We start from the raw sequence: 12,252 nt of genomic DNA, 5'->3' as shown, positions 1-12,252 counted from the left end.
AGTGTATTACAGTGACAGCTGTTTCTAGATTAATGCAAAAGGTCCTTTGCAAATTCCACTCAAGAATCTGTGCAAGGAACTATATGTTCAAAAGAGGATTTTTCAAACAAACATACATGCTTTTCATAACCCTGTTCAAATAACAGCTGAGTTGACAGGCTGAAAGATTCATCATTGTGCACATGGTACAGAATGTACAGGCCAACTTCCCAGCAGAGATAAATGCATAGATTAAAATAAACCCTGATATGTACATTGGCCAACAAATGGAAGCTGTTTTGAACAATAGATTTTTAGGTTCAACCAGCTGCACTTAGTTTTGGTAGCATGTATGAGACTTCCATATCAATATAAGCAGAACTAATATTCAAAGGACCATTTCACAGAAATTAAATAGAAAACAAAAATTCCACTGCTATTTTATTTTTTTCTCAATTTTACTAAAAATCAACTATTGATTGCCCCATCAGTAGTAAATGCTTCACAATTAAGCACTTGTGTACCTTTATGATATATTGTGGAAACAAATTTTCAAAGGTGTGAAATATTGCATGCTCCAGTCGCTTTTGTGGGTAGTTATTGTGGCCTGTCACTTTGGTATGCAAATCATAGAATTTATCCACACAAAACCCATCGTTGGTGTGTAAAAGTAATAATGTGCAAAAGTTGTGTAAAAATTACATTCACACACACACACACCAGTGCAGGCACATTTTAGAATGTAGCCCTATATGATTTATTGTGTCTATTAGTTGGATTTGTTTTAAATTGCGTGGTGAAATTCCCTTTGAGTAAGGGGTCTTTTTATGCCACTTGAAATGATATGGTAAGAGTAGAATTTTTCCAAGCAGTTGTTTTTTCTTTTGCATTTTTTTAAAGCTGTTTACATGTGTGAAATGGAACGGCACCGGCCTCAAGACTTTCAAAGTAAAGACCAGGATAGCTGGTGTCCTCTATTGGATCCCTTACCAGCTACAGAAGGCGTGACCTATGAACTCTGCGCTGGCATAGTAGACAAGCCAGGACTTTCTTTGGAGGAAATTGCATGCAACGAAGTCTTAGAAGAGTGTGGTTATGACGTTCCCATTACAAACCTGAAGAAAATCACTTCGTTCAGGTAAATAGCAGCCAAGTTGATGCTTTGTATTTAACCTTTTTCAAATGACAATTGTTAGAATAGCCTAGGGGTAAATTAATTTCCTTGCCAAAGCAATGAGCTGGGAGAAACAGCCATCCACGATTGCTTAAGGGTGTAAACGCCAAGAAGAAGAGGAATTATTTAGGGAGATATAAAGGGCAATAAACTGAGATTAATGAGATGAAATTCATACTGAGGAAAATTGGGCTAGTAAAAACTATTAGAGTGGGGAATAGAGACCCCCAAGGGAATTGGTGGAAAACCCATTGCTTGGGGCTCTTAAACATTGAGTGGTTGAAGTGCTAGAAAGTGTATTGTAAGAAACAATCCTATACTCACAGGATGATAGGCTAGCTGACCTATTAGATCTTTTCCATCTCTGATTTCCATTATTCTAATTAAAAACTGAGCTGCACAAGATGGGCTTTGAGCCTACATTGATGGGACCCCAGCATGAGGGTTTGTGCCACTGGATTTGTTCGCAGGATCAGGGCCATAACTGAAGCTTATATGAAATATGTATTAGGATACATTCTATATCACTTTATTGCTGACGCTGTTATGAACGTTTTTAATTTCAGTGTAAAATATTACATCAGAAATAAGAGAATATATTTGTGCTGTTTGGAATTAAAGAAATGTTAAGAATTAAATAATTTCAGAAGAAAATGTTTTCACAGCCTTATTGCCATTATATCTCCCTACCAGGCTGTAGCATTGTTAAAGGCATCTGTTACCATTATCCAAAATACATGTACAAATTAACAGAGAATGGCTGCAGGTTTTTTTACTTCATTTTTACTTGACAGCTCTATTGAACTAGACCCTGTCATTGGTTTTTAATTTGGGAATTGAATACAAATCCACAGCTGTCAATCCTGGCAAATGTTATTTCCTGCTGGATTAACAAGCAATGCTTCTGATGGAGGAGGGTGTGAGGGGTGAATCATAGGAGTTGTCTCTTGCAACTCCTTGAAACTAGATTAGGGGTTTGTTCTACTGAAAGAAACCGTGCTTTCTAGAATTAATAAAAGTTGTTCATAGTATTTTGTATTTTGTGTGACATTGATGTGCTGTACTGACACAGATACCTAAAAAAATCTTTTAAAAAATAAGTTGTGACCCTATTTCCGTTGTAAACCCTCCATTTTTAGGGTTTATGACTCAATAGTAAGAATTCCCATTTAGTTGAAACAACATACATTCTCAGTTAACAAATGTCTTTTCATTTTACAGAATATTTTTTTTAGTTGATTTACCCAGGTTTTACTTGCAGTGTGACTCCCAAATAAAATACACTCAGTGTGGTGATATAATTTTTAAGGCCCCTGTCCTGCATTGTGGTCCCTATGGGCACAGCAGTTAGCCTGTGCGGAGATCTATCGAGTGGGGCTCCAGGCAGATGGAGTGATTCACTTTTTTAAATCAAAATGCAGGATTGTGGCTCTAAAATGATATTTTTCTGGCATTTATTTTTCACCTTGGAATAGGGTGTTGGTGGTTTGTTTCAATTAAAAACTAATGTATTTAGGTCACCTGTTGTTGGATTTTTTATAACGCTGCACTGCCACATGGGAGACAGAATTGATTCCAAATCCTGTGTTCCTGCTCCCTTAGAAGGAATGTGTTCAGCTCCTGTTGGGGAGAAGGGCTTTTGCATCATTTGTGTCTGGGTCCTGTTCACACTTCCTCAGCTTGCAGCGTGGTGGTCCAACATGAGCCTTGAGTATTGGCTGTAAAGGCAGAATATGAGAACTGGTCCCCTCTGTCAGGGACATTGAGTACCTCCGGAGGAAGTGGGGACAACACTAAACATACCAATATCAATGTTTGAAAAAATAGTGTTGTTCAGATTGTTGAAATTCATTCTAGATAGTATCTTTATCAACCCTCTAATAGCCAATATAAAATGCTGACATAAGACATTATAATGGCTAGTATGTGTTCGTTCAGTGATTTCTGGATTAACATATAGTACATTAATCAGATCCATTATTATAGTATATCATCGCAGTTCTATATAACAATTTTTCCATTAAGTATTTATTGACCCGATATTTCAGGTCAGTATTGTGCAGACTTCTTCACATTGTACAGCCTTGCATTTTTAGTCCCCACTGCTTTGTTTCTGGGAAGGATCTCAACAGACTTGCACTTGTGAAATCAGTTTGATGTGAACTAAGCCCTGGTCTACACTAGGACTTTAGGTCGAATTTAGCAGCATTAAATCGATGTAAACCTGCACCCGTCCACACGATGAAGCCCTTTATTTCGACTTAAAGGGCTCTTAAAATCGATTTCCTTACTCCACCCCTGACAAGTGGATTAGCGCTTAAATCGGCCTTGCCGGGTCGAATTTGGGGTACTGTGGACACAATTCGACGGTATTGGCCTCCGGGAGCTATCCCAGAGTGCTCCATTTTGACCGCTCTGGACAGCACTCTCAACTCAGATGCACTGGCCAGGTAGACAGGAAAAGAACTGCGAACTTTTGAATCTCATTTCCTGTTTGGCCAGCGTGGCAAGCTGCAGGTGACCATGCAGAGCTCATCAGCAGAGGTGACCATGATGGAGTCTCAGAATCGCAAAAGAGCTCCAGCATGGACCGAATGGGAGGTACGGGATCTGATCGCTGTATGGGGAGAGGAATCCGTGCTATCAGAACTCCGTTCCAGTTTTTGAAATGCCAAAACCTTTGTCAAAATCTCCCAGGGCATGAAGGACAGAGGCCATAACAGGGACCCGAAGCAGTGCCGCGTGAAACTGAAGGAGCTGAGGTAAGCCTACCAGAAAACCAGAGAGGCGAACGGCCGCTCCGGGTCAGAGCCCCAAACATGCCGCTTCTATGATGAGCTGCATGCCATTTTAGGGGGTTCAGCCACCACTACCCCAGCCGTGTTGTTTGACTCCTTCAATGGAGATGGAGGCAATACGGAAGCAGGTTTTGGGGACGAAGAAGATGATGATGATGATGATGATGACAAGGTTGTAGATAGCTCACAGCAAGCAAGCGGAGGAACCGATTTTCCCGACAGCCAGGAACTGTTTCTCACCCTGGACCTGGAGCCAGTACCCCCTGAACCCACCCAAGGCTGCCTCCTGGACCCAGCAGGCGGAGAAGGGACCTCCGGTGAGTGTACCTTTTAAAATACTATACATGGTTTAAAAGCAAGCATGTGAAAGGATTACTTTGCCCTGGCATTCGCGGCTCTCCTGGATATACTCCCAAAGCCTTTGCAAAAGGTTTCTGGGGAGGGCAGACTTATTGTGTCCTTCATGGTAGGACACTTTACCACTCCAGGCCAGTAACACGTACTCGGGAATCATTGTACAACAAAGCATTGCAGTGTATGTTTGCTGGCGTTCAAGCAACATCCGTTCTTTATCTCTCTGTGTTATCCTCAGGAGAGTGAGATATAATCCATGGTCACCTGGTTGAAATAGGGTGCTTTTCTTCAGGGGACACTCAGAGGAGCCCATTCCTGCTGGGCTGTTTGCCTGCGGCTGAACAGAAATGTTCCCCGCTGTTAGCCACAGGGAGGGGGGAGGGTTGAGGGGGTAGCCACGCGGTGGGGGGAGGCAAAATGCGACCTTGTAACGAAAGCACATGTGCTATGTATATAATGTTAACAGCAAGGTTTACCCTGAAAGAGTGTAGCCAGTGTTTTATAAAATGTGTCTTTTTAAATACCGCTGTCCCTTTTCTTTTCTCCACCAGCTGCATGTGTTTCAATGATCACAGGATCTTCTCCTTCCCAGAGGCTAGTGAAGATTAGAAAGAAAAAAAAAACGCACTCGAGATGAAATGTTCTCCGAGCTCATGCTGTCCTCCCACACTGACAGAGCACAGACGAATGCGTGGAGGCAAATAATGTCAGACTGCAGGAAAGCACAAAATGACCAGGAGGAGAGGTGGCGGGCTGAAGAGAGGGCTGAAGCTCGAATGTGGCGGCAGCGTGATGAGGAGGCAGGATTCAATGCTGAGGCTGCTGGAGGACCAAACCAGTATGCTCCAGTGTATGGTTGAGCTGCAGCAAAGGCAGCTGGAGCACAGACTGCCACTACAGCCCCTGTGTAACCAACCGCCCTCCTCCCCAAGTTCCATAGCCTCCACACCCAGACGCCGAAGAACGCGGTGGGGGGGCCACCGGCCAACCAGCCACTCCACCACAGAGGATTGCCCAAAAAAAAAAGGCTGTCATTCAATAAATTTTAAAGTTGTAATCTTTTAAAGTGCTGTGGGGCATTTTCCTTCCCTCCTCCACCACCCCTCCTGGGATACCTTGGTAGTCATCCCCCTATTTGTGTGATGAATGAATAAAGAATGCATGAATGTGAAGCAACAATGACTTTATTGCCTCTGCAAGCGGTGATCAAAGGGAGGAGGGGAGGGCGGTTAGCTTACAGGGAAGTATAGTGAACCAAGGGGCGGGGGGTTTCATCAAGGAGAAACAAACAGAACTTTCACACCGTAGCCTGGCCAGTCATGAAACTGGTTTTCAAAGCCTCTCTGATGCGTACCGCACCCTCCTGTGCTCTTCTAACCGCCCTGGTGTCTGGCTGCGCGTAACCAGCAGCCAGGCGATTTGCCTCAACCTCCCACCCCGCCATAAACGTCTCCCCCTTACTCTCACAGATATTGTGGAGCACACAGCAAGCAGTAATAACAGTGGGAATATTGGTTTCGCTGAGGTCTAAGCGAGTCAGTAAACTGCGCCAGCGCGCCTTTAAACATCCAAATGCACATTCTACCACCATTCTGCACTTGCTCAGCCTGTAGTTGAACAGCTCCTGACTACTGTCCAGGCTGCCTGTGTACGGCTTTATGAGCCATGGCATTAAGGGGTAGGCTGGGTCCCCAAGGATACATATAGGCATTTCAACATCACCAACAGTTATTTTCTGGTCTGGGAATAAAGTCCCTTCTTGAAGCTTTTGAAACAGACCAGAGTTCCTGAAGATGCGAGCATCATGTACCTTTCCCGGCCATCCCACGTTGATGTTGGTGAAACGTCCCTTGTGATCCACCAGAGCTTGCAGCACTATTGAAAAGTACCCCTTGCGGTTTATGTACTCGCCGGCTTGGTGCTCCGGTGCCAAGATAGGGATATGGGTTCCGTCTATGGCCCCACCACAGTTAGGGAATCCCATTGCAGCAAAGCCATCCACTATGACCTGCACATTTCCCAGGGTCACTACCCTTGATATCAGCAGATCTTTGATTGCGTGGGCTACTTGCATCACAGCAGCCCCCACAGTAGATTTGCCCACTCCAAATTGATTCCCAACTGACCGGTAGCTGTCTGGCGTTGCAAGCTTCCACAGGGCTATCGCCACTCGCTTCTCAACTGTGAGGGCTGCTCTCATCTTGGTATTCATGCGCTTCAGGGCAGGGGAAAGCAAGTCACAAAGTTCCATGAAAGTGCCCTTACGCATGCAAAAGTTTCGCAGCCACTGGGAATCGTCCCAGACCTGCAACACTATGCGGTCCCACCAGTCTGTGCTTGTTTCCCGAGCCCAGAATCGGCGTTCCACAGCATGAACCTGCCCCATTAGCACCATGATGCATGCATTGGCAGGGCCCATGCTTTCAGAGAAATCTGTGTCCATGTCCTGATCGCTCACGTGACCGCGCTGACGTCGCCTCCTCGCCCGGTAGCGCTTTGCCAGGTTCTGGTGCTGCATATACTGCTGGATAATGCGTGTGGTGTTTAATGTGCTCCTAATTGCCAAAGTGAGCTGAGCGGACTCCATGCTTGCCTTGGTATGGCGTCCGCACAGAAAAAAGGCGCGGAATGATTGTCTGCCGTTGCTCTGACGGAGGGAGGGGCGACTGACGACACGGCTTGCAGGGTTGGCTTCAGGAGGCTAAAATCCACAAAGGGGGTGGCTTTACATCAAGGAGTAGTTCAGGCAGGACTTCACGGAGGGTTCCAATAAGAAATGGTGCACCTAAGTTATTGTTCTTATTGGAACAAGGAGGTTAGCCTGGCCTCTGATTGATACATGGCTAGATCTACCTCGCTGCACCTTCTCTGTGAGTGACTGCAGTGTGACCTAGAGGAATGAGTCCCCTAGACAGGGGAGAAGGCAAATGAGTACAAAACAAATCTGGTCTATTTCTTGTTTTGATCCACTCCGTCTATCTTTTACATCTTTGGCTGGCAGCAGACGGTGCAGAAGGACATATTGCCTGCCTGCTCACCATAAGACGGTTCAATAGGACTGACTGCCGGACTTAAGAGAATGACCTGGTCAAGTCACTAAAAATTTAGTCCCTGCGCCCATGTCTGCCCAGGCGCTCCTGATCGACCTCACACAGGCGACCAGGAGTACCTCGGACATGACGAGGACGGCTACCAGTCGTATTGTACCGTCTGCTACCAGAAGGCAATGGGTTGCTGCTACTGTGTAGCAATGCCGTACCGCGTCTGCCAGCACCCAGGAGACATACGGTGACGGTTACCTGAGCGGGCTCCATGCTTGCGGTGGTATGGCGTCCGCACAGGTAACTCAGGAAAAAAGGCGCAAAACGATTATCTGCCCTTGCTTTCACGGAGGGAGGGAGGGAAGGGGGGACTAACGATATGTACCCAGAACCACCCGCGACAGTGTTTCAGCCCCATCAGGCATTGGGATCTCAACCCAGAATTCCAATGGGCAGCGGAGACTGCGGGAACTGTGGGATAGCTACCCACAGTGCAACGCTCTGGAAGTCGACTCTAGCCTCGGTACTGTGGAAGCACTCTGCCGAGTTAATGCACTTAATGCACTTCTGTGGGGACACACACACTCGAATATTTAAAACCGATTTCTAAAAAACCGACTTCTATAAATTCGACCTTATTCCGTAGTGTAGACATACCCTAAGAGGAAGGTGTCTGGACATACAGTAAACAGTAGCATGTCAGTGCTCATTCTGAATTTCCTTCTTGTGGAAGTTTGAATTTAAGCAGTGAACAGTAATCTAATCTAGTTTTTATTTGTTTTCATAAGTGAAGCCACTATTTTAGTACAATAAAATTAGGAACATTTTAAAGTTATGACTAGAAAAGAAACTATGCAAGAGTGACACCTTCTTACCCAACAGTATGACAGCTATTGTGGATGAGACTGCAGCTTGCCCTATGGGCCTACATAGGCAGTCAGAGGTTATAAAGTTTTAAGATCAATCCCCTGCCTGGGCTTCCCACACTTGCGCAGGTGGGAGGGGAGTAGGAGGGTGGGGGGTGGGGTTGTGAGCAGAGCTTTTACTCTGCCCCTCCTGATATGCTGACCATCACAGCTGATACAGAACAGAGGAGAAAGTAATCTGCTGCTGTTATAGTCCAGGAGCATGAATGTAACAGGAAGTGAATTATGGCTCTTAGAGACAAAATTTATTGTCTGGTCTGCTCTGCTCTGGGGGCTTTGGAGTTATGTATCATCTCTTACTCAGGGCAGCTTGCATAGTCAGTCTGGCTTTATGCTATCTGAATATTATAGTTGGGGCTGGTAGCCGCACCTAATACTAAGACTGCCTGACAGTTCCCATTATAAAGATTCTGTTTTTGGTTGCTTATAATTTTGCCAAACTTTAAGCATTTGGGCTGAAATTTTATATGCTGAGTGTCTGCATCAGGCTGATTTTTTTTTTCCAGCCAAAATGGTTCAACCATTTCTGAGAACCAGGCTACTGAAACATATTTTGCTTTGACTATGTTCAAAAACATTTTGGTGCCCTCTTCTTTGAGAAACTTTAGCACCCCGATGCTTTGGAGCACTAGAATACAGTCCCCTCCAGAGCCTTGAATAAAACCCATGATGTCTGAGTTTCACCATTCCTATGAAACCCACTCGCAAAGTGTCTCATCCCACTCATTTACTAATTTTTGGGTGCTTGGCTTTGCAACTTAAAAATGTTGTTTTAACATGGTGCTTTTGTGTATCATTATTTATAGCTCCATCATTGTGCTAGGTACTTTAGAGGTGTATAAGAGAATAAGACCTGTATTCCATTGGATGCAGCAAAAAGTATGATTATAATCTTATAAAAGAAATAACAGCTTTTCTGTGTCCTATGAGTGACCAGGTCTTTTGTGTTTTCCCTTTTATTAGATGGTGACAGGTTTCCTCCCAGTCCCCACGTGGGTGGCTATGGTTTCAAATTTGAACTTGTATGAAGTTCACCTGTGAACTAGCTTTTTAGGCTGCAACACCCTCAGTGCCATGCTCAAGCCTTGTTTTATTGCACTACTGAAGAAAAAATAATGGAATTTTTCTTCCTGATTGCAAGGTATCTATTAACTTCTAGCACTCCCAGGAGTTTTAACATTTTCAAAGTCTTCACCAAGAATATTTGTAGAGTGCTTTTTAGATTTTAATAATTTAGCAGAACAAGATAAAAATTACTGGTTGTTCTTCTTTGAGTGCTTGCTCATGTCCGTTCCATCGTAGGTGTGCGTACACACCGCATGCACAGTCACTGGAGATTGTTCCCTCAGTGGTATCCGTCAGGCTGTCTCTAGCATCCTATATTGCTGCATGCTCATGTGCTGGTATAAGGGGCCCAGCTGGCCCCACGCCCTCTCAGTTCCTTCTTACAGCCCGTGATGGTCACTGGAACATCATCTCTTGCTTTGGCAAGGCGTTCATCAGTGGTTCTTATTATTCCCTCCTTTCTTTCTTTTCAAGTTTTCTTGCCTTCTGTTTATTTCTTTTAGTAGTTGTGTAAATAGTTGGACCCTCACATTTGTTTAGAGGGCATCCTCTGCCCTGAGGCCTGGCATGCCCCCGGTCTCCAGGCTCCAAAGCCAGTGCCTCCTGCGGCAAGTCCATGCCAGTGAGTGACTAACACTCCAGCTGTCTGAAGTGTCTGGAGGAAGCTCATGTGTGAGAGCATTGCCAGATCTGCCACCAGTTCAAGCCTTGAACAGTGAAGGACAGTGAGGCTAGGCTAAGGTCCATCCTGATGGAATCCGCAGTCAGACCATCGTCGGAGCCAAGCCAGTCAGACTCTGCACCGAGTACCTTGGCATTGGTGTGGAGTGCTCCTCCAGCAGCATGGGTCTCTTGGCACCATTCCCCTTCACCGGTGCTGAGGAAGAAGTACAAAAAGCAGCAGTTCAAGAGGGAACTGAGGAAGGACAAGCATGGGGAGTGAAGTAGGGTGAGACCTGTGTCAGGCCACTTCTCTGCCCCTGCCCCAAAAGCGTCAACTCTGACCTGCTCACAGGTGCCATTAATCTGGTGCAGGACCAACTGCTGACACCGGGGGGACAGTGTGGCACCAGTGGGATCATGGTGCCGTCCACCCCAGAGGCATTTGCCACGGCCAGGGATCTGATGGCACTCCTGGTACTGCTGACCCCGGCAGGGCAAGATCCCGCACTGGTGAGGATGGCAAGCAGAAGGGAGCATGTTGCCCTGAGATCCTATCCAGCACCGGGTCCTCCGGAGGGAAACCGACCCTGCTGATGTCAGCAAAGGCTTCCCCATTCTGGCACCATTCCCTGGACCCTTGACACCAGCCAGTGGAATTAAGGGGTACTACCTCCCTATGGTCATAGAATCATAGAATATCAGGGTTGGAAGGGACGTCAGGAGGTCATCTAGTCCAACCCCCTGCTCAAAGCAGGACCAAGCCCCAACTAAATCATCCCAGCCAGGGCTTTGTCAAGCCTGACCTTGAAAATCTCTAAGGAAGGAGATTCCACCACCTTCCTAGGTAACCCATTCCAGTGCTTCACCACCCTCCTAGTGAAAAAGTTTTTCCAACATCCAACCTAAACCTCCCCCACTGCAATTTGAGACCATTACTCCTTGTTCTGTCATCTGCTACCACTGAGAACAGTCTAGAGCCATCCTCTTTGGAACCCCCCTTCAGGTAGTTGAAAGCAGCTATCAAATCCCCCCTCATTCTTCTCTTCTGCAGACTAAACAATCCCAGTTCCCTCAGCCTCTCCTCATAAGTCATGTGCTCCAGCCCCCTTATCATTTTTGTTGCCCTCCACTGGACTCTTTCCAATTTTTCCACATCCTTCTTGTAGTGTGGGGCCCAAAACTGGACACAGTACTCCAGATGAGGCCTCACCAATGTCGAATAGAGGGGAATGATCACGTCCCTCAATCTGCTGGCAATGCCCCTACTTATACAGTCCAAAATGCCGTTAGCCTTCTTGGCAACAAGGGCACACTGTTGACTCATATCCAGCTTCTCGTCCACTGTAATCCCCAGGTCCTTTTCTGCAGAACTGCTGCCTAGCCATTCGGTCCCTAGTCTGTAGCTGTGCATGGGATTCTTCTGTCCTAAGTGCAGGACTCTGCACTTGTCCTTGTTGAACCTCATCAGATTTCTTTTGGCCCAATCCTCTAATTTTTCTAGGTCCCTCTGTATCCTATCCCTACCCTCCAGTGTATCTACCACTCCTCCCAGTTTAGTGTCATCTGCAAACTTGCTGAGAGTGCAGTCCACGCCATCCTCCAGATCATTAATGATCCCCAGGTCCCCACAACCTGACTTGTCATCGGAGTCTGAGATGGAGTCATGCATCCAGCCATGGGCCTGATACCGATACCCATAAGAACATAAAAATGGCCATACTGGGTCAGACCAAAGATCCATGTAGCCCAGTATCCAGTCTTCCAACAGTGGCCAATGCCAGGTGCTCCAGGCCTACATTCTGTCACATCCTGGTGTGGATACCCCTCCAGGCGTTTGGCCCAGTGGGCTGTATCATATGCAGGTCCAGTGGCCTTTTTGGAATCTGTGGGGTTTTCCCCCGGTACTGGGACCAACTTCCAACCATTCATACTCGATGGTGTCTGAGAGAATGGCCCCTCCGCCACACCATCCAACACCTGACCCTGACTCTAGTACTGAACCTAGTACCAATACTCAGGACTTGGGGCTACGTGATGTGGGCGGTGCAGAAGAAGAGGAGGAAGACCCCCTTGTGCAGGCCTCCTTCTCCTGAGACGAAGCTATGTGGGGGTTGAGGAGCTCGGTGACTTTAGTGCTCATCAGGAGCTATGGAAAAGGGTGGCATCTAACCTAGGGCTGGAAGTGAAGGTGCTTAAAGAATCCTCTCACAGCCTGATCAACATCTTGGCTGCAGCAGCCCTGTCAAAGTTGG

The 12,252-nt window shown here is 46.2% G+C and overlaps 1 protein-coding gene across 2 annotated transcripts in view; it reads left to right on the top strand.

Moving 5' to 3' along the window:
- The window catches only part of NUDT14 (nudix hydrolase 14), a 101,761-nt gene that overhangs the window by 75,370 nt on the left and 14,139 nt on the right, over nt 1–12,252 (top strand). For both annotated transcript variants that reach the window (XM_074956357.1, XM_074956358.1), the window contains exon 4: nt 880–1,117. In XM_074956357.1, coding sequence (XP_074812458.1) covers nt 880–1,117 — 238 coding nt within the window. The remainder of the gene's footprint in view (nt 1–879; nt 1,118–12,252) is intronic.

Source organism: Natator depressus, chromosome 6 (genome assembly GCF_965152275.1).
Source record: "Natator depressus isolate rNatDep1 chromosome 6, rNatDep2.hap1, whole genome shotgun sequence".
In the NCBI taxonomy this organism is placed as follows: Eukaryota; Metazoa; Chordata; order Testudines; family Cheloniidae; genus Natator; species Natator depressus.
The sequence above is the reverse complement of the archived record's forward strand: the minus strand, read 5'-3'. Positions and strand labels throughout refer to the sequence as shown.